This window comes from Temnothorax longispinosus, chromosome 1 (genome assembly GCF_030848805.1).
Source record: "Temnothorax longispinosus isolate EJ_2023e chromosome 1, Tlon_JGU_v1, whole genome shotgun sequence".
Classification (NCBI taxonomy): Eukaryota; Metazoa; Arthropoda; class Insecta; order Hymenoptera; family Formicidae; genus Temnothorax; species Temnothorax longispinosus.
The window spans coordinates 1,251,267-1,273,340 of NC_092358.1; the positions used below are offsets into that span (position 1 = coordinate 1,251,267).

At 36.9% G+C, this 22,074-nt stretch overlaps 4 protein-coding genes across 14 annotated transcripts; 2 read left to right on the plus strand and 2 right to left on the minus strand.

The window, feature by feature from the left end:
• On the plus strand, nucleotides 1–2,746 carry LOC139820880 (BRISC and BRCA1-A complex member 1). The gene has a single exon (XM_071791488.1). The coding sequence runs from the start codon at nucleotides 423–425 to the stop codon at nucleotides 1,401–1,403; it is 981 nt and encodes a 326-aa protein (XP_071647589.1). The 5' UTR covers nucleotides 1–422; the 3' UTR covers nucleotides 1,404–2,746.
• LOC139821005 (uncharacterized) lies at nucleotides 1,820–3,728 on the minus strand. Its single transcript, XM_071791728.1, has 2 exons — nucleotides 3,098–3,728; nucleotides 1,820–2,450 (listed from the first exon to the last, which is right to left on the minus strand). The coding sequence occupies exons 1-2, from the start codon at nucleotides 3,365–3,367 to the stop codon at nucleotides 1,875–1,877; spliced, it is 846 nt and encodes a 281-aa protein (XP_071647829.1). The 5' UTR covers nucleotides 3,368–3,728; the 3' UTR covers nucleotides 1,820–1,874.
• A 695-nt stretch (nucleotides 3,729–4,423) lies between these two features.
• On the minus strand, nucleotides 4,424–18,971 carry LOC139819663 (uncharacterized). 8 transcript variants are annotated; one of them, XM_071789232.1, is made up of 15 exons: nucleotides 18,848–18,971; nucleotides 18,407–18,535; nucleotides 17,718–17,948; nucleotides 16,569–16,611; nucleotides 14,491–14,636; nucleotides 9,670–9,737; nucleotides 8,873–9,162; nucleotides 7,797–8,007; nucleotides 7,340–7,611; nucleotides 6,746–6,869; nucleotides 6,431–6,651; nucleotides 6,117–6,303; nucleotides 5,669–5,875; nucleotides 5,357–5,575; nucleotides 4,424–5,260 (listed from the first exon to the last, which is right to left on the minus strand). In XM_071789232.1, the coding sequence occupies exons 5-15, from the start codon at nucleotides 14,496–14,498 to the stop codon at nucleotides 4,893–4,895; spliced, it is 2,175 nt and encodes a 724-aa protein (XP_071645333.1). In that variant the 5' UTR covers nucleotides 14,499–14,636; nucleotides 16,569–16,611; nucleotides 17,718–17,948; nucleotides 18,407–18,535; nucleotides 18,848–18,971; the 3' UTR covers nucleotides 4,424–4,892. The 8 variants fall into 8 exon arrangements, with proteins under 8 accessions (XP_071645333.1, XP_071645826.1, XP_071645744.1 ...); XM_071789725.1 differs by having other exon boundaries at nucleotides 12,417–14,636; XM_071789643.1 differs by having other exon boundaries at nucleotides 12,325–14,636.
• Nucleotides 18,972–19,076: 105 nt separating this feature from the next.
• Nucleotides 19,077–22,074, plus strand: Msl-2 (male-specific lethal 2). Of its 4 annotated transcripts, none has more exons than XM_071790869.1 (4): nucleotides 19,077–19,846; nucleotides 19,969–20,207; nucleotides 20,609–20,809; nucleotides 20,890–22,074. In XM_071790869.1, the coding sequence occupies exons 1-4, from the start codon at nucleotides 19,258–19,260 to the stop codon at nucleotides 21,160–21,162; spliced, it is 1,302 nt and encodes a 433-aa protein (XP_071646970.1). In that variant the 5' UTR covers nucleotides 19,077–19,257; the 3' UTR covers nucleotides 21,163–22,074. The 4 variants fall into 4 exon arrangements, with proteins under 4 accessions (XP_071646970.1, XP_071647104.1, XP_071647032.1 ...); XM_071791003.1 differs by having other exon boundaries at nucleotides 19,078–19,846; nucleotides 19,969–20,135; XM_071790931.1 differs by having other exon boundaries at nucleotides 19,079–19,846; nucleotides 20,612–20,809.

The following is a 22,074-nucleotide window of genomic DNA, read 5'->3' on the forward strand; positions in this document are numbered from 1 at the left end:
AATATCCCCTCCAGCTGGCTAGTTCGGACACGAACCATTAGCACGGACGCAAACCATGTGCGGTTACCGAGCGATACGACGTAGTTGAGTTGCACTTTCTCAGGCGGCGCGTCGGAAAATGCAACACAGCAACACACGAAAAAGGCCGGGATCCGGGATGGCCTCTCTCTGGTAGAGGTTAGAGGTAGAGGTAGATCTGTTTGACATAACCGTCGTCAAGAGTACACAGATTCAATTTTAAATTATCTGCATAGCCCTGCGCGAAATTTACGCGCTATGTGAAGCTTGCGAATTGTTTCGAAGCGACCCGGGACATTCGTTGCTCGAGGAAAAGTTAACACTGGCATCTCGAGCCATCTCGAGCGGCGCGAAGAGAGGTTAGATTTATCCGCGGCTCGCGGATACTTATATAGGATATAAACATGTCAGACAAGGAGACGACCGATCAGGAGATCCAGGTAATATCCGAGAGACTCCAGAGCGTCACGACCATCGAATCGGCGTGCAACAATGCCCAATCACAGCAGCGGCAGCAGCAACAACAACAACAACAGCAGCAGCAAGCGAAGAGCTCGCGAAAGAACAATAATAACGATGCGGCGCGTCAGCCTGTGGACAGCAAAAAAGCTGGAGTCGCCGCCACCACGACTCCCGCGGACGATTATGCCCGCGTGAGGAACGTGCCCGAACTCAATCTACCCGAGAAGATTCTGCTCGTCATCGACACGGTGAGGGAGCAGCAATGTACGCCCTTCAAGCTGGGAACGGGCGCGACGTATCTACCGTTGTTCATGATAAAACGCGTGGTGGAGAACTTTGTTAGCGCCAAGTCCACCATACAGCCTGGGATACACGAATACGCATTGATGAGCCTGAACTCGCGCGGCGCTTGCTGGCTCTGCGACTACACCAGCAATACAAAGACCGTCCTTAACCACTTGGAGAGCATCACGGAGGATGTGCCGGACGAGGAGCAGAAGACCTACGACCTGGGGCCGCTGTTCGAGGTGATACACGCGCGGATTGCGACGCCGGTGAGGAATCAACCGACCTTCACCTCGCGCGTCATCCTGATATATGGACGATCAAATTCCGTCCCGAAGTTCCACACCGGGCAGAAGTATCTGGAGAGTCTGACGGAGAATCCGTACTTCTTCTTGGACGTGCTGTTCGCCCACGAACCGCCCAGCGACGACAACATGTGCGAGGCGGTGTACGCCGAAATCGCGGCTCTAGACACAACGAGTTTCTCTTATATCTTCGAGGTAGGCAGGAACGCTGCTAAGATACACGACAATATGGCAAAACTCCTGGCGCATCCCCTCCAGCGCCCGCCGCAGAAAGACACTTCGTATACTCTTTTCTCAATGACTGCCAATCAGGAAGTGCATACTAATGTGTAGTGACAGGTAACTTATTGTATTTTCATGGAAAAAGTTGACGTATTCTCCGTCGTATATCAGATTTACTTTATTAATACGATATAATTCGAAGGCATTATCGTATTTGCTCGTACCAGTAACATCTTTTAAACGATTTTATTTGTGTTTATTACAAAAGATATAGCGAGAAAGAGGTAGTTGTATATTATATATATTGTTGTCAAACAACTGTCATCAAATAAATCATTTTTATATAGATTTATAAAATAGTCTGTCTTGCGCAAGCAAATCAAACATTACGTAGCAAGTCGGTTCTAGAAACCACTCTACAATGTCTAAGTGGCTAATACGTAATATTAAAATACATTCTATTAATCTTTTTTTTTCCCTTTACAATAATGTTAGTTCTATTAACTCTTATCATTTATTACAGCCTATTATTGTTTTTTTTTTTTATATGTCTCATTACTTCATAATTTATATTACATTATATTATATCATTGACCGATTAGATTTCAAAGCTTCGTGATGCTTTGCCATTAAGTGGGCGGAAAGTTTGATTTTTCGGGTAAAAGTGCGTCCGCAAATCTGACAGCAGAACGGCTTTATCCCAAGATGTATTTGTTGATGTCTGACGAGATTAGACGACGTCTTAAACTTCCGTTCGCACATATTACACGCGTAAGGTTGTTCACCGGTGTGCTTCCTCCTATGCTTGTTGAGATCTCCCGCGTGATTGAATTCTTTTTGACAGAATTCGCATGTTAATTGTTTCTTCCTTATATTTTCCGTATTTTTGCGAACTTGCGAATTGTTGATACCGGCTTTATTTTCTGTGTCAATAGAATCAACGCTTCTTTCGGGTTCAACGTCAGTTTCCGTGGCTTTCCCAGCTTGAAAATTTTCGTTGACTCGCGACTTTTCCATTATCTCTAAATCGTCGTTATTCCGATGGGTGGTAGATCCCGTTGTTGTTGTTTTTTCGAAAGGTGAACGTATATCGGGAAAATTTCTTTTGAAATTATCTTCGAGTTTGATAATACAAGGAGAACAAATTGTGTTCAAAACCTAAGGACAAAGGCAAAGTATTAAAATTATAAAAATCTATTTATGTATAAGATGTAATAAGATAGGATAAATGAAAAGATATAAATTCGATTGTCCACCGATTTTTCTAAATGCGTCTTAAATGAATTGCAAAATACGTTTTATTTAGCGTAAGATATTTTTCATGGTTTCTAGAGGTAATTACAATGTGATATATAATTTACAAGTTGTTTTTAAAATATTACAATAATAAATATAAATACAATAAATGTTACAAAAATTATAATAGTTCAATAAATTTCTCTATTACACAGTCATCTATTGTAACATTTATTTGTATCCTGATAAAATAGATAGATGACACTCGTCGAAAATCGTTTCAGTAATTTGTATAAAGATAATTGACATCACTTTATCTGACGTCTACATTTGACATAATTCTCAAGACATAATATAATTTTGCGTTATAGGTAAATCTCGTTACAGATAACGTCAGTTATCTTCAACCTAGATATATTTTTCTAATTATTGCCTATTTAGATTTGGCATAAAAGATTTCAATTTCAAATTCTTCGAAAGCCACAAATCGATATTAGGTCTTGCAGAACAATTGTAATTGATACGATACTCGCTTGCTGTCTATCGTATATAGTGTTATATGTGCTTACCACAAGTCTGAAATTCAATTTTTGTAGAAGTGTATATGTCTCCTTGTCGCTTCCGAATACGGACACGGTATGTTTCTTGCAGCAGAAATGACAGCGTCCTCGAGCATCGCACGACATACTCCTGAATATTATTATTAACGTATTCTTAAAAGTACGATTAGGCAAAAAAATAGCGTATTGGCGGTTGCCAATGTGCTTGGATAATGACGTAAAGTTCTCCGGGAAAACAGATGATATTGTGCGTTGTATAGTGTATAGTGGAAGTACCATCACGGGGAATACCCGATTGGTGTGTCCAGACAAGCCTTTGGTAAATGCGTATAAACAGATACAGATGTACGTTACACGTATATATGTATGCGTAGTAACAGATTCTATAGGAGAGATAAAAAACACACAATAAAAGAAACAATCTTTACGAGTATCATAAATAAATATTAATTGTATCAAGAGTCAATCTCGCGTAGAAAAGTTGGGGACATTGTTTGGATCCTTGATCCGTTTGCATACTTGAGATCGCATGTTAGATATATGATCAATTGTCAAACTCGGATAAATCGATTTCTGTAAACGATGAGTTTATATATGTTACAACTACGACTGCAAATACATTCCGCGAGTATCCTCTATAAATATCACAAAATGTCATACGTGTCGATCTTTTCTTAACAAAAATCGAGATATCAGTAATTTTTTAATTAAGAAAGAGTTTTTCAAGAATGAAGATAAGAATTTAAAGATATTCTGTATATTTAAAAATAATGATACACATTTCCTTGATAAAAATACACATACACATATCCAAAGTAAAGAATACACAATCATACAGTTGATAACGCGCTTACGAATCGTCTATGGATTATGTTAGATTAAACGCTATATGTACAATATGTGGTTGTAATAATTACAGTCAGGTATCTGTCAAGATGGTCCCGTTTTTATAGGATTATATTTAGATAAGATTTAAAATATATTAGTCTGTTATTAATTAATAAAAGATTCTTTGGTCTATTATTAGAAGTTTGATCAACTTTTTTTAAAGAAAATGTATAGCGGTATCAACATTATATATTTTTATAAGTAGCTTCTAATTCTGTTCAAGAAAAATCATCTGAAACTGATAATTTTATTGTCTATTTCTTTCTTCCAAAGCTCAATTTGCAAGTTCTTTTCTGAATCACGAATGATATATTATTACCACCTGACATTTTCCTTGCGGAGGATATATCGATTCAGCTATATAAATAAAATCGATTCGTTATTGAAATTAATAAAAGTTAAGTTAGAATAACACCGCGTCTACATTATCAGATAGCGTAGTTGGTAATCTGGCAATTATAGAATAATTGTAATCTATTTTTATATCACAGAAATGTAAATCACTTGTTAACATAACGTTAACATAACGTCAGCTCTCTCGTCAGAGATAAATACGCAATATCATCACGAAGTATATAAAAAAATTTCTATCATTTCGTCTAAAATCGGCTTTGCGTGTGTGGTTGCACTTATCTGACCAACGATAATAAAAATGTGGACGAATGCTTTCTATAAATATTAATACTTCGTAATAGTTATGACTGAACGTTCGTCTATTGTATTGGCACATGATTATTTTAATTTATGATCACGTTTTTATACATTACGTGCAATGATTGTCACATTTTTTCGAAATAAGGCGAAAGAAAAGGAAACGCTTGCCAACAAATTTGTGATCATATCGGAGTAAATCTGCTGCAAAGCTTTTCCATAATGTGACTTTAGCACTTTAGGGCTATTTACGTAGATGTATGTCTTAAAATGTTTGCACGCGAATCACAGAACTCAAAAGACAAACGATAAAAAGCAGTAGCGTTACACTCGAACTGGATGCCGAGGATGTCTGTACTTTCAAGAGCTGGTCAAAATATGTCAGATACATCGCGAATTGCTTTATCATATCCGCGATACGCTTGTCGTATCCTGACATTTGCATTTCTTCGGTCGACGAAATTTGAGTAGTCTCGGACTTGTCCTCATTGTCATCAACCGGCGGTTTCCAGTCCCCGCATTTAGGAAAATTATTAGGCACAGGTGGCAACTCCTTGTCTTCGCCCACCTTGAAGATCAGCGACATTCCTATCTCCGCGTGAAACTCGATGTGACAATGGAATAACCAATATCCTGAAGAATATCGATCAATTCAATTATTTCCAAGGCCATATTGATCCCTCGATCTTTTTTTCCGCTGTTTATATGAATGCTATTGTGAATTCTTACCTGGATTATTGGCGTAAAATCGTACAATAGTATAACCACCGTCAGGCACGGTTACTGTGTCCTTCAGAGGTGCTCGTTTGAGTTTTCTGTGTATCAAACCTTGATTATCTAGTTCTCTCACTTCAGCGACAGTAGTATTAGATCCTATCTTTTCCATAGCCACCACGCGGAACTGATAACCGTGAAGGTGAAACGGATGATTCGCATCGAAGGCAACACCTGTCAAGGATCATTAGTTACACTAGTTATAGTAAAGTTTAGACAGAGTTTAAATAATCAGAAATACGAAAGATATATCTATTGCTTACACACCTTCGTCAACCAGAATTAGTTCCACTACGCTGTTGGTCTCAACTTGAAGCACGTGAGTGCAAGCGCAATAATCATTCTCGCATTCCTCAACCGTACTGGAGTTGCAAAACTGATCCGGTTTAATAAGGTGTCTTTCAGATAGGAGAGGAAACGGTGGTAACTTCATTGATATGTGGTTCAATTGCGGTGTGAGCACTTGTTGTTTCACTAAAAATTCACAATCGAAATGTTTTATGAAACAATAAACGATATGTATGTGTACAGTAAAATAAAGTAATTGAAAGCATTATTTAGTAAAATACTTTTCAATAATTAAACATTTAGTTATAGACTTGTTAAAAGATATAACGTACATTCATGTAATAGACATAGAAAATTAATTATATTATTTTATTTTTGAATATATTTTATTATAAATTATTATTTTTAAATATTTGAATATATTTACCTTGATTGAAGCCATACAAATTTTTGCGGTGAAATTGCGGATTATCCTTCCCGTAAAAATCGTACGATATGTAAAATTGATAATCAGGTTCTCTGGTGTTTGAAGCGTCATCGTTGTCCGTCGCATTCAACATTGGCATACTGATGCTGTTATTCGATTCAGTTCCTTCATTTAGAGCGTTTACTTGCTGAAACCAGAGAAATGTTGTTTTTTAAATTTTTTTAAAGAAATCTGAGATGAAGGTAAAGTAACATCTCATCAGAAACTGTTTAAAAGATATTATAAAGAGGGCATGAAAACATCAATATACGTACTAGTCCATAGGTATCATTTCTTGTACGATTGTACGAAACTTCTAACAGCGGTTCTTCCTCAGGTGCGCCTTCGTATCGCAATATTGCGACTTGATAGGCACTCAAAAATCTGTCGTCGCAATCCATCAGTCCTCGAAATCTCATCCAGTAATTGTCCACCGGTTGGTCCATCTCAATTATAAAATCGAACCTTTCACCGGCGTAACTTACCAATGATTCGGCTGCAATCGTTACGTAATATTTATGTATCAAAAAATGACACTTTCGATAAACGATTTTGTGAAAAAGTAGTGGCACGTAAAGGTGAAATCGTACCTTGCACCGGTTCGACATCGCGCCCGTCTGAACTGACTACGTACAAAGTATGGTTGTCGACAGAAACTTCTATAGGGCAATTCAGGAACTCTGCATTAATAAGTCTGAATCTGTATCGGAAATTCTGCAAGCAAATGAAGAATAAAAACTTGATATAAAAATACATACAAATTATATAACTTTATTTTAAACGAGGAAAAAAAGCAGAAATAATCTCTAAACCTTAGAAGCAATTTCAGAATAAAGTTACTCCAACTATAAGATGCTCCCTTTGAAATAAATTGATCTGTAAGATATTTAGTTGACTTTAATTTGAAACACTTTTCCGTATTTTTAATAACATCGAAGATATTTCAGAAAATTTTGCTAAATAAAATATTTCATTGTTTTTTCTTTTAATTTGTCTTTGATGAAAATATTTTATCTTTTTCTTATATAAATACACATTTAACAAAACAAAGATTTTTAAAAATGTTAAAAGTAATAATTGCTTTATTTTAAAATCGGGCACCAACTCGAAATAGAATAATGTGAAACATCTTACAGACATTTGTCAGCCTTTTATGTTACGAATACTTTCTCCTGGAAATTTACCGGTTTTACGAGGAACGTCGTAATAGGCATATCGGTCAGAGTTTCATTTTCATCCTGAATAAAACGGCCCAGACCGTTTATGAGTAAGTTCGGCGCTTTATTATGACCATCCGCATGGTAATGTGATAGAAACTTGGCGACACTTAGTTCATGAATCCAATCAGCGACTACTAGCGTATACTCATCGTAGTCATACAGATCCTTGTGCCAGTCTATTTTAGGAGGTACACGAACAATCAACGGGCCAAACACACCGTCACCTCTTTGAAATCCTGCAGACAGATATGCAATACAAAACACTACAAACGAGACTCTTGGAAACAAATCATTTGCCATAATATGTTATTAATAGCTATCAATAAATTATTATTAATTAAACAAATTCGTTAATTCAAACAATTTTTTTTTAACTTTCCACAAACAATATCAGATTATATTTGGGAAGGACTTAGCGTACCTATGTGAGAGTGCCAGAAGTGCGTGCCGGCTTCGGTGGCGATGTAATTGTATCGGAAGGTCGCTCCAGGATGGATAGGGCATTGCGATACGTAGGGTACACCGTCCATGTACGGCGTGGTGAGATGATGCTGGCCGTGCCAATGCATCGTCGTGCTTTCCGCGTGCAATAAATTCATCATATCAACTATTATCCTGTCGCCTTGGCACACCTATAATTAAAGTAATTCCCCTTGAAATTTTTCATTCTCATCACGCTTAATTTGCGCTGATTCGCGGCAGCCGCTTGTCGCAGATCGCGCTAAAATTAGATCGCAGACCAGATATCATTATCGACGATCGTTCGTGGCTTGTAATTAAAATAAAATTATACACGCGAGACTGAATCACGGTATGTTCCCAGACACTGCGAACAATTCTATTTTCGTATCTAACTGTGATGAAATTGCAAGCGAAATCTAGAGGTGGGAAACGAACGAATGCGTGTCCGCGTAGACAAACAAAATAAACGTCACGCGGATGATTCCTCGTAATCCTCGTTGAACAATCATTACAAGATCTCGGCCTCAAAGTGAATTAAATTATAGGAAATACGATCTTTGCAAAGTGAATTCCACTGCCCTACTCTCGTGATGTCATTGCATAATGAGGAAGCATTGGCGAGCGGCAATTAAGCTCTGCAGACGAAGTGGTGAATCATTTCTTTATGTTATTGATCGAACTAAAAACAATCTGACTAAGAAAATACTAATTAGAGATAAATTGAGTGATAACAACTTGTGCGTATTTCCAAATAATTTTTTTATATTCGCGAAATTTAAGACATTTAGAGATGAAGATCGAAAGAGGGATAATTAGCAAATATTGTATAATTAAATGGGGCTTAACATCTTTTACCTCTCCAATTTAATAAGATATTTAAATTTATATTTATTCGTGAATTTTCCTAATACCACATAAACTTGTAAACAAAAAAAAAGATGACTCATGATCTTCCTGCTGAATGAAAATGATATCAAAGTGAATGAAGCAGGAGCACAGGCAAAAATCTAACAAAAATTTGTTTTTCAATATTACCTCGATCGGCGGGCCTGGCATTTGCCGGTTCACGACCATGAGTGATCGCTTCATGCCGTCCGCCGGGACGCAATGAGGCCGAAAACAGTCTGTAATATTGAAGGGGCAGTCGTAACACGCCTTGCTCATTGTATGATAAGACTCCAGCTTGAAGGTGTAATAGCAGTCCAGAGGCGCCGCATCATCCTCACATGTTCGTCGACATGCGTGACGCTTCCAGTCAACGACATCGGCAATTTCGGGATCAATGGGTGCCAGACCAAAGTCATCGTCCGCCGTTATTACCATTTCTAAAATCCGATAAATGCCGATTAAAAAAAAAAGATTCTCTCTAAAGCCTTATTTTATTTCAATCTAAACGCATTCCTAGACAAGATGCGCATACATGAAAGTTTAAAAAATATTTGATAGCCACATTTTTAATAAATATTTCGATTGACTTTCAAACTAGTTTCTCAGCTAGTACGCGCGATCATTTCTCCGTTATTAATTCTCGCAGAGCAGATAACTCCGATAATTACTGCTCAATTAATTTTGTTTTTTGAAAGTTATATTTTATTTGATTATATTTGCGCTATAAATTATCTTAATTATGTATTATTCTAGAGTATTTTAGATAAAAGATGCGGAATGCGAATGTTTGAACATATTTTTCAACTACAGGATAAAAACTCAATTGTTGCAAGATCAAAAGTAGAGAAATATGACCCAGGCATGTACGAAAATAGAATAAAAGTGAAAACTCCAGTTCAATGTCGCAAGCAAAATTAATATTTATCATGAAAAATATCACTCACCTGATCGACTTTTATAAACAACTAACTGAAGCAGTAAGAGCAGCACGTTCCAGATTGTCATTCTCGATCTGTAACAAAAGTAGCTCATTCAGGAAGACATCAAGCATGTGTAACGTATAATTTGAATTATAACGTTTTGCGAAATCTGATAAATTACGGAGATAACAACTCGACGACGATAACCGAGTGAAACTCAAAAGTCTACTGTATGTCCGTGTTTTACGCAATGCGTGAGCGTGAACTTGTGAGTCTGAAATTTGCTTAAGGCACTGTATAATAGTACAAAAAATAAGTAAATTGATTCGAGTTGAGAAAGAATTAATTTCTAATCTTCGAAAATGAGAATTAATTAGAAAATATTTAGATCTTCATTTTTTTACACTCTAAAATCATTTTGTATATGTATATCACAAAGCAATTAAGCAATAAATCAATTTTCTAAATTTTCCCTGTATAAAATAGTATATTCTTAATATTTTCTTCATTTATATTACAAAAATTATTTATCGCTCAGCTTACAATCTTTCAATTATAAATCAATTATGATCTTGCTTAAGCTGATACTTTTTTATGACGTGTTTCATATCTTTATATGGAGATACAGTCACAGATTTCTCGTACAAATAAATCAGAAGTGTGAAATTACTGAAGATTCAAGGGTATTATTTACTCAGTCAGTTTAGCTTGAACGATCGCGAGGTTCATTTAGACTTTACGTTTTCTTACGTCAAAGTAGCGATAAAGCAGCAATGGTAAGATAATACACGTGTACAGAATGTCCCACTTCTGATGCTTTTTAATGATCGGTTAGTCAACGCGCGCGCGTGCGTCAAGATTTTTTTCTCAACAAAATGGCAAGGATAATCATTTATCAACGATTTTCGGATTGCGTGGCATTACAACTACTATTCTAATTAACAAATTTCGTTAAAGTAATATATTGTAAAGTAGTATAAAATCATCTAACTTGAAATCACTCAATAGACACGTTGCCTGCTTAAACTTAATTCGCGAGAAACCTTTTATTTTTAACTATATTAATTGTGAAAGTTATCTAGGATTAGAGTTGTTCGTTGAGACGGTATCATAAAATCCATTTTGTTTCTTCTTACGGACTTAATATATCCAAACGTACTTCTTTAGTTTAATAAATATATTTTAACATAAAAATTGTCACACACACACACACACACACACACACACACACACACACAATAATGATTATTGCTCTCACGGAAAATTTATGCGAGAGATATACCTCGTTTAATTGCCATAAATTGCCGCGTATAAAGTAGCGTTTTATGTTTCAAGAGGGAAATCGTCAATCGTTATCGGTAATGTTGAAATTCCTAACGCATCTTACAACACAACGTGTCATATATATAGCTTCACAAATTTAGCACACTTTGACGCAATGTGCCTGCATCGTTGCAGCACGCGAGACGTAGCTGTTATCCGCAATTATGTTAATAATCGTTTCATTATTGCAAAAGTTAATTTTACCGTTCCGAGCAAATTTATCGCAGTGCTTTTCGTCTTTTCTTGACGATGAAGCAACTTTAAATATCAAGACAATTATCGGAATCATTCATAAATAAATCCGTAGAAATACGTAATATTATTATCATTAATATTTTTATTGTTAATTATTAAAATATCAACTATCCATCGAGAGAATGCTTATTATATTATACGAGAAAATACTGGCACGGTTGTGGCTGCGTCGCGGCAGTAATAATAATTATTGTGTTCTCTCGTTTTCTGTTGTAACTTTATGATAAAATAAGTTTTGAATCATCTACGGTTGATGCATGATTAATAATTGTAGGTTTCTTTTCGTAATTGTACGATAGAAAACTTAAAGTTTCCTTTATTATTATGTATACACAATTGATTACGGGAGATTTTCAATCATTTCTTCTCGATAAATTCCAACAAAATAGAAAACAATAAATTAATATTCTGTCTCAAAATTCTGTCGTACGATTGAATCCATTTTCAACAGAGAACAAAAGAAAACAATAAGAAATGATAATATTTCTTTCGGAACAATAGGTTACGACAGGAAACGATAAGATTCTTTGTAAATCGTATCGGTTCCTATCGTTTTTTATTGATTTCTTTTATCAAGGATCTTTGTCACTGTACGAAATCAAAGATCGAGATGCGTGCAATCAAAATTATCTTGAATGTATCACAATGCAAATGATATTAGCAAAATAACGAAACCTATAAAAATTTGTGTACATGCGCTAACAGGGCAGTTAATTATATTTAGTATTTCCATTACATCATCTCAATATGTTCTTCGGATAGAGAAAATCATTAGAGAAATCCAAGAATTTCAAGGATATTTCAGTAACCCGAATCCTACGTCATTCTTAAGGTAATAATCGAGAGCATTAGTCAGATAGTATGTAAATAATGTAAAGATTTTTTACATCTAATCACTGTTGGATCCGATACAAAGTCGCTGTATATCATTAAAAAATAATTTGCAAGGGAAATCTAGATATACGTCAACATTTTTTAAATATTACTCTTTAAGTTGATGGAGAGATATTTCGGCAAACATAATGCGATTTTTAATGATACTGTGCTTCTGCGCCTTTTTTTTAGCAGTGAAAAAAATACAAGCAGACTACCGCGACTTACCGCATTGTGCTCTCAATTACGATAAATAATATAATTCGAGATGCTGAGGGTCACGGGGATGACGAGCACTAACACACAAGAATAAAACGCACTATTATAGCCGATACGCGACACGCGTCGTCGGGCGTTCAACTCTCCTGGTCACAGGCCAGATTCGGATGCACTGTGTCACACGGAAATCGTGTCTCTTCTCTCGTCCTTGCCTTGTGACGAAAAAAAAAGAAAATACGACACACCACCAGAACGTTTTACGTGGATGACGCTTTATAGAGGACTGGACCGGCGTCACGACCATTCGCTCCTCTATATGACAGCAGGAGGTCCTCTCCTCTCCCGTTAAGGTTGCACATACCCCACGAGAGGGGCCTCTTGTCTTACGTGTGGTCAGGTATAGACGTACGTACGATGACGACGATACGAGATATAGGGTATTCACAGATTCCTCCTCTTTTGTGGTTCTCAGGTTCCTCGCCTGACCTCGTCGCTCAAGCTTGAAACCAGTAATTCTGCGTTCCACAGTTTTTCCCGAAAGAGAATTCGTCAGTGGACTTTCCACTCGTTATCCGAGCCTCGTTGACCAGCCTGCATGCGTGCAGGTAGATACGCAGAGCATGCGTGAAATGATGACCCGGCGATATTTACCTCCTTACAGAAAATTAATACGTACAGAATATTAATATGTTTCCACAACAACTGACTGGAAATAATAGAAACTCCCGGCAAGCTAAACTACAGATGAAAAAACAGATGATAAAATTTAGATCAAATTTTTCAATTAATCTCACACGAACTTTACTCGAACGGAACTGTAATTTGGAGCTTAATTATACGAAGATACATAAAAACTGCAAAGACGCAAGGAATGAACTTCCTTAATATTTTCGGAAGAAGAAATCGCTTCAGATTAAAAATAGCTTTCGCTGCTTAAAATCCATAAAACGCAATAAAAACAAATTCCAAGTTTATATATAATTTCTTATATTAAACGCACGTACTTCTGCTAGATCTGTTTTCTTTAGTTCCTGGATTGAATTGAATATTTATGAACATGCGATGTTTTACATAACTAGGCGATCTAGCCAATGCAAATAATAAATTACAATGTTACGCGTTAATAAGCTATACATTGATAAAACTGTTTTAAGAAAAGTATACTCATATATTTATATATGATTAACGTAAAGATAGAATTGTAATAATTTATTTGACAATATCGTATAAAAATATAATTTGAAATTCAATCAAGATTTGAGTCATCTTTTATCGATAAATCACCTGTATTACGCATTAATCCAATTGAAAGCGAAATGCAAAAAAGACAAAGACAATTTATCGATCAAATGAGATAAGAAATCTGATGCTTTTTAGAATTTCGAATCGTCTTGAAAACACATAAAACGCATACAATTGAATATACAAATATAAAGCAGTTTACGTACAAAAGAAATTGCACATCGTTATCATCTACATCCATAATACTTTTGTGATATGATATGTCAGCTTAATTTATTATTTCCTTTAAAATCTTGCAACGATAACGATATATCGAATGTATTACGAAATTTTATCGGGTTGTAAATTCCATAATGAATAAAACACCATATAACTTACTTGATATTTATAATCTCACTCACTTTCGGCGTATGTCAAATTTCAATTCTCTCGTAGTCGGAAAAAAAGATCACTGGCTACGTGACATCGTAGCTCCCAGTTTCGGATTCGCGGTTTGATAATGCTATTTCTTAAATATGACGGTTGATGTTTATCAACCGACTTATCTTGTCGATCGACGTGACATTATTCACAGTTCGTCCATCGCCGACACCTTGACGCGTTTGTTTTATACGAGAACGTGGTGTTGAGATGATAAAAAGAAGAAAAAGAAAAAGAAGAAGAAGAGAAAGAGAAAAGGAAAGTGAGGAAAGAAAAAGAAGAAGAGGAGAAAAGAAGGAGGAAGAGAAGAAGAAGCGATGTCGAGTTACGCGTCTTGAAAACCCGATAACGCACTCACTCGTGAATACGAAACGCGCGGCACGCTACGTATGCAATTTGAAAGAAAAATCCCCGTTATCTTTGGCGGAATCGAACTTAATACCCGGACCCCGCCAAATGTGATAAGTAGATTAGTTTCGCAAATCCCAGAAAGACTTGGACGTGTCGTGTCACCTTGCCATCTCAATTCGCACGTATGTAATATCGGCATAATTTCGATCATTTCAGGGTCCTCCTCCTCTTCCCTCCTTTAAAGATTCCAGAATATTCCTCGCAGAGGACATTTATGTATTCTTGAATATTATCCAGTTTTGTTAGTTCTGCAATTCAATATTACAATTCATTAGTGCACGATATTGCTATATCGTTTTATTCAAGGTGCATGTAAAGCATATATCTTTCCTCGGACACATAAAGCGTATCAGGTATATATTCTCACGTCTTATTGCGCACGTTAAAATCACGTGTTTTATCGATATTATCTTCTATAATGAATTCCATTCTTGTCAATGTAATGAATTAATCGAGAATGAGTTCCTAGGATCAATCTACTACATCACCATACATAAACATAAAACACATACACACATATACACGTTAGGCTTTATCGCGTCTAGAATGAAACGGATCGACGTATGTTATCAATTGTCACACGTCGCATATATTGTTTTCGCGAATCGCAAAAACTAAGCGCGTGTTTCGCGATCGTATGCAGGTAAACGTATGCGCGATTGCTCCGAAATACGCAAGCGTATGTCTCAATTAATTAATGACGCAATATTACACCATAATTACTTACGATGCGAACCGAGCAGCTTGTGTAATCGCAAACGAGAGGTGAAAAATGAGAGGTGCAAGTATTCATATATATTTTTAACCGCGACGTGTTTTTGCATATGATTGATGAGAGGTCTTTTTACGAACTTGAAATATCTACTTGCTAATCGGATTAAATCCTGTAAAAAAATGGGTAAACAAAAAGGATGACGCAGTCTCTCTCCATTTCGTGATATACTTCTGTGAATTTTTTATCCTCGAAATCTTTTGTTTTCGTGGTAAAAAAGAAATATGAATCCGATAATATGAGTAACCGACTAATAATCTGTGTACAGAAAACTGTAGTCAATTATGATAATCCTCAATCAAAGATTGAAGATAATCTATATAATTAAGATCGTAAACATCGACCCTGGCACGTCAAAAAGACTAAAGAACAGAAATCTAGAAATATTCTTAATCTCAAGAAATAAATCTTTTTTGACATTAAAACAGAATTGACTCAATTTTACGAAAACAAGTTTTACTTGTAGCTTTTTTCAATTACCTATTGTTCATAATACAAAACAGATGTTTGTGCGCAAGCAATAATATCACTTTAAGGACGCAACAAATTCCTTTTAAACGAATTCGATACATTTAATTTATGTTCGGCAATTCTTGCTCTCTTATATTTATACGACATTTAATGTGTGAAAACGACATTATAACTTTCTAGAGGCTGCATATGGTGACATTCGTATCTTAATGAAACACTTCCGACACTAGAAAGCTAGAGATTCAACTGATAAACACTGATATACATTTTATACGCACGTCATTTTCTTGAGATAAGATACGATTAAGGTATGTTTTCGAGACGAAAATTCCGTTGTGATTTTGCGTTTGTCCATTATATCGGTTTTAAACATAACAGATTAAATCCATATACATATATTTAATATGTAAATCCCGGTACCGGATTACATCACAAAACAAATATTCGGAAGATTAATAGAGGCGGAAGTAAAAAGAGGAGCATTCCGCATTACAAATCAGATGCTATTCTTACTCGGCATGGTTTTTACAAATAAGGCAGTTGAAATCGGTATGGACATCGACTTGCACTTCTTTGGCAAGAATCCCATGAAACAGGTTCCGAAGGGAATTCCCCGTTCTGCCCAGGTCAACGCCAAACGGGCAACCGGTAATTGCCAGCTCGCGTCAATCGATGACGTTTAACCGTTTTATAAGAACTTCCTAGTTTATTTCTGTAACCCGTCTATTATAGTTTATGATGTAAGCGAGTACTTTTTTATAGACTTTATTCACCAATTTTTCGACTGATTATTATCATTATTTTGTGTATCATAATTAACAGTCGTTCTCCTTTAGTTCTTTATAGCTTGTCGAAGAATATAACATTTTGCTACCGTTTCTCGACGGTCATCCTACAAACGGCAAGTGCTGCGATTTTCGTTACGTATTACGATTACCTTGACTATCCCCCTACGCCTCGAAGAGTGTATGTAAGCGTAGCTAAAAGAAGCAGAAAATGGATTCTCTACAGATTAAATTCGCCAGATAAAAACAGATGTGTTTAAAACGTAAAAGAGAGAGAAAGATGTTGCTGCACATTACATAATTTGGAACGGGCCCGCGATTGCGAAGGTCGCGTGATGAACGCGTAAGGAATAACGACAAAATGATAACCATAAGGCAGGAGAGCATTGTGAGAGTAAGAGGCGAATTATCCATATTGTACGGAGACTTACTCAATCGACCAACCAACCGCGGGCCATGGCCGCAAAATCCAAGGGTCATGGAAAGCAGATGCGAGTATAAGATGCGTGTAGATGCAGAAACGTTACGAAACGTTACGACCAACATCCGTGCGTGATACTTCAGTTTTCCTTCTCGCGAAAGAGCGTTAATGTTCAATTTTAATCATTACACATTATCGCAGCCACGCGACCGCAAAGAATATACCAGCATATGATTTTCATAATTTGTCCATTTAGTATTTGCGTCAAACCGTCATACGCGAGGTTTCCGTATTAAAACTTGGAATACGAGCGTAACTACGAATGTAACTTTACGTTACACTCGTTCCAAATTTTAATATATAGCAGATATTTTTCTCTCAACTTGTTATTGAAATTGGATATTTAATGTATTACTACTTATCTACATATTGATAAGCTACATTTATAAGATAAAAATTTTGCCACTTAAAAATTTCACTTAGGTTGCCTCGCTAATAGTGCTAACGTTAAGAACAGAAAAGAAGAAAGAATAGAATAGAACTAAAATAAAGTACAAAACTTTTAAAATTATATTAATATAAAGTTATATACATATGTGTGCATACGCGCAAGTGTATAACAATGTAATATTTTTCAATAATATGGGAATTTTAAATATTGACAATTTTATTACGATAAGTATATAGTTACTACTCCCAAGTAGCAGAGTGACGTCAAGTGACGTATTACTAACGTCTTAATAATGTCTTAATAATATATCATTAAGACGTCTTTAGACGTCATCCTGCTACCTGGATTCTTAACGATTTCACAAGATTCATTATCATCTTTTTTCGCTAATATAGACTGCAAAATTAATTTCTGCAGTCATGTGTTTACCTGCAAGTCCAGATTTACAACCATCCAGTTGCGCCGTGTTAGAATCAATTTTTCACGCGAATCCTCATCCCAGTAACGATCCCGCCAATCTCGACGGACGAGGCGAGAGAAAGTCCAGTCCGGAGTAGGTATATGTCTCGGTGGCGAACGTAACGTTGTCAATGTTGACGAAAATAAAATGCGCGTAACAGCATCATGCAACAAGGATGGAAAGGAACATTCCTCTCGACCCTGCAAGCAAATAAAGCAATTAAATCACTTGCGTCAATCGCGTTACACCATAATTCTTCTCTTTCATCATATAAATATAAATTCTTTTTTTTTTCGCGCAACTCGTGACGATCTCATTCGACAATTCGACGTGTATAAGGACGATGCTTTCGGGCAATTCGTGCCGAAGCAGATAGCAAACAAGTGAATAATATTTGATTTCTTGTACGTAGTATTGAAACCATCTATAATATTGACATAAATGAGATATACAATGGGATTTCGAATGTTCAAGTTTCAAGTTAACAGAAAATTATTTTGATTCAATGTGAAAAGTTCAAGAATTAAAAATAAAATATATAGTTTAATAAATAGGACATTTCGAACTGCACTGACAAGTCTTCTTCAACGTTATTTCGATTGTTGTTTCTTTTGTCCTATTTCAGAGCTTTACCTTCACGTTTCGCGTATTGTCTTACCTTTATCTTTTTACTTTTAAATTCTTGCGATTTATACTACAGCAAAGCAGACAGCTAGGCCTTCACGCATGCCGTTCGTCAGAAATAGCTGAGTAATTAGGAATTATCTTCAGCTTTTTGTAATCGGCTCTGTAAATGAGTGCGATAATAAATGACTTTTTTTTACCGTCCTCAAGGAAGTTGCTTTTTTCAAATATTCCCTTCTTTTGAACGTTTATTTAAAATACAATTATTCAAGATTGCCAAGCATATTACAATTTCTTTATTAGCTGAAATTAATTAGGATTTTTTAAAAATTTCTGGTAAGGAAGAAAGAACAAAATTCAGGTGAAAACTAGGCGCAACAGATAAGGTTAAGGAAATTTTGTACAAATTCACGTTTTACCATATATGTTATTTTTGCATGCGATAAGATTCGAAATCGAGAAAGAAATACTCTACTGTCCAATCTGACGTGGATCGCTCCGAATGTATCCAGCTTGACGCGATAAGACAGCATCTGAGAGCCTCTTCTGAACCTCTGAACAACCTGAACGTCAGTGATAAGGCGGGTTGCGTCGCGCTCGCGCCAGAAACTGAAGAAAGAACAGAAAGACACTCGGCGCGCCCTCTGTGGAAACGCGGGGGAAGCGGAAAGCGGAGTACTCGGCGACGAAACATGGCGTATGTTTTGTTTGTGTGCGCGAGGAGGATGGTTACGCGTTACGCGCCGCGGAGCGTACGGCGGCGGCTGTAAAGTTTAGGGGTTTGTGATATTTCGCGCCCGCGAAGGGAGGAGGCGAGAGGGAAGCGAGAGGGTCCGGGCGCGGAGAGCGGAGCGGAGCGGCGCCGGGCGCGTGACGCGTGACGCGATGAACGCGACGAGCCTGTACGTGTCGACGTGTCGGCTGGTGCTGCAGGCCGACGCCGACGACTCCAACTCCTGGACGGATCTCTACAGGCTGGTGCCGTATTTGCGGCAGAGCCTCAGCTGCACCGTGTGCTCGAACCTGCTGATCGAGCCGCACACGCCGACCGAGACCAACTGTCAGCATCACGTGTGCCGCGGTTGCCGCGGCGGCCGCAAGAAGCTCAAGCCGTCGTGCGGCTGGTGCAAGGACTACGACAAGTACGTGGAGAACGTGCAGTTGCGGATACTGCTGCAGTGCTACAAGAAGCTATGCGAGTATCTCACCAGCACCAACATCTATCGCACCCTGTTGCTCACCGTCACGTCTGCCAGCAACTCCACCACCAACGGCGCCCCGTCCACCATCGGTGCCACCAGCCTGATGGAGCTCATCCAGGAAGGCGCCGGCTTCAAAGATGAGTTCAAGAGCAACGCCGGCCTGTCCAAATCCGCTTACAGTATCTTACCATGCGTTTATACCAGCACTACCTCCACTCAGACGCAGGGCAATAACATCCAGACTACTGAGGCGATATCCCAGAGCATACCTGGTACGGAGTATAAAAACGTTCCCTCGATACGACTATTGTCGCAAGTTCGTGCGAATAAATATGCGAATAAACATGCGAGTAATTAATTATTTACCACTATTGTATTCTTGCTGTCAAATTAGAGTCACCAACGATTCGTACGGTATCAAACGGATCCTCCATATATTCCGTAATGTACGCTGGATCTGGTAACAAAATTACGATAAAACGGAAAGCGGCTGCTACGGAAGACACGGAAAACACGGGGCAACAGGAGACGGATGGAAATCAGCACGGCTCTGTAGGAGGGGTAAAATGCATTCCGTCTTCCCACCTTAAATATGGGACTCCTTCTGAGAAAAAATCTTCAAAGAGCAGCAAAGTAATTTCAATAGATATTCGGTTAATCTTATGCCTTACAGGATTTACATTGCACTGTAATCTTTATTTAAATGCTTAAAGATGTTCGTCCTTGGTTAACACTTCTTGTAAGGTACAATAATTTTTCTGACTCACGTCTATTAACAATTATAGTTGAGCTTAATTAACCTGTACATATTTATCGCTCTTATGTTTTATACTAATACTAGTCTTAAAGAAATCTTGACTCACATTCACTTAGGTCCCATAAGAAAGATTAATGCAGACATTTGTTGTTTTGCCTTTGAAAAGCATATTCGTTCTAGCTTTTAATTTTGACTACTTCTGCATTGATCTGTAATACTTAATTTACTGACATTTCCTTGGGAGTATCGACAATAATGTAATTCACTTTGTTATAAGCAGTCTTCGGGCAGTTTTAAAAAGCCAAGGTCGAGTTCTGCTAGAAGTAAAAGAAAAGGATGCAGATGTGGTAATGCCACCGCGATACCTGGGAAACTTACCTGTTGTGGTCAAAGGTGTCCCTGTTACGTCGAAAGTAAGCCCTGCGTGGAGTGTAGATGTAGAGGTTGCAGAAATCCTCATACGGCAGATGGATTGAAGGTATTCGTCGCTACGCGACTGAGTTTGTTGTATATTCAATTCTATCTTGAAGTGTCTTATATAATTTCTATATATTTCAGATCCGTCCACATATACCTGAACTTCATAATTTACAATTACAATTGTCCACTTCCTTGGATTGCGACGCGCTAAGTGGAGATCCTTTAGGATCCGTGCCGCAGTGTCTCTCGACGTCTCCCACAACGATACAAGTGTTAAATGTGTATTCTACTCCGAGACTAGACATTGACAATGTACCACAGAACTTACCCGCTGCCTTGTTAGTAGGGGAAGATGCTATGGTAAGTACTGAAAGTGAGGCGGAAGATAGTGATATACAGATCGATGTGTGACAAAGTATTTAAACGGACATCGTGAGGAACTATACCGTACCAGTGATTATCCAAGTGTGACAAGTACACCTCTCAACAGAGAAAAACGCGTTATGTAAATAGCTCAACTAGAACCATTAAAAGAAACAATTATGAGAATCAAAAACATGTAATTACGAATTTGCAAGGGTAAATTAGTTTAGAGAAATATATCGTATATAAGAAATGGGGCAGTTCACGTATGGTTCACTATTTGAATATTTGTAAATATTTCAATATAACGCAAAAAATACAGATATTTAATATGATGCTTAATCATGGTGACAGTCAATTTTGCCTATAAAATTAATCACTGTTATGATTTAGCATCTACTATTTTGTTACATATGATGCGTTATATGCGTTAGCGCTTCTAAAATTATGCGAACACTCGCGTAATCTGAACATAGTTCAGTTAATTGTATAGTATAAAAGGCAAGTTTCATAAAACAAAAATATTTCTTATTGATTAGCTGTATCACAGTAATTTTAATAACAGATGAAAGTGTTCCGTTTATACATCCTGTATTTATGTATAATGCTGATTATTCGATTTTATATATTGTATTTCATGAATATATTGGAGCATGTTTTTGATCGACACATGTATGTTAAATGATATTCATCTGTTCGTTCAACAATTTGGGAATTTTTATAATAAATTTAGCTTACTGAGACCACAAATACACGAATTATCAATGTGAATTAGTTGAGATACCGCAAGTTAAATTTAAATATACAAAAGCCGATGAATTTAATATTTACGCGTCAAAAAAATATCCCGTTCAACTTGCCAGTTGTACATACAATGACAAAAAGATCGTTATCTATTTTGCATACTGATTTTTACAATCTCTAAGTATAAAACGCAGCGTGTGTGGAACAGCGATCTGT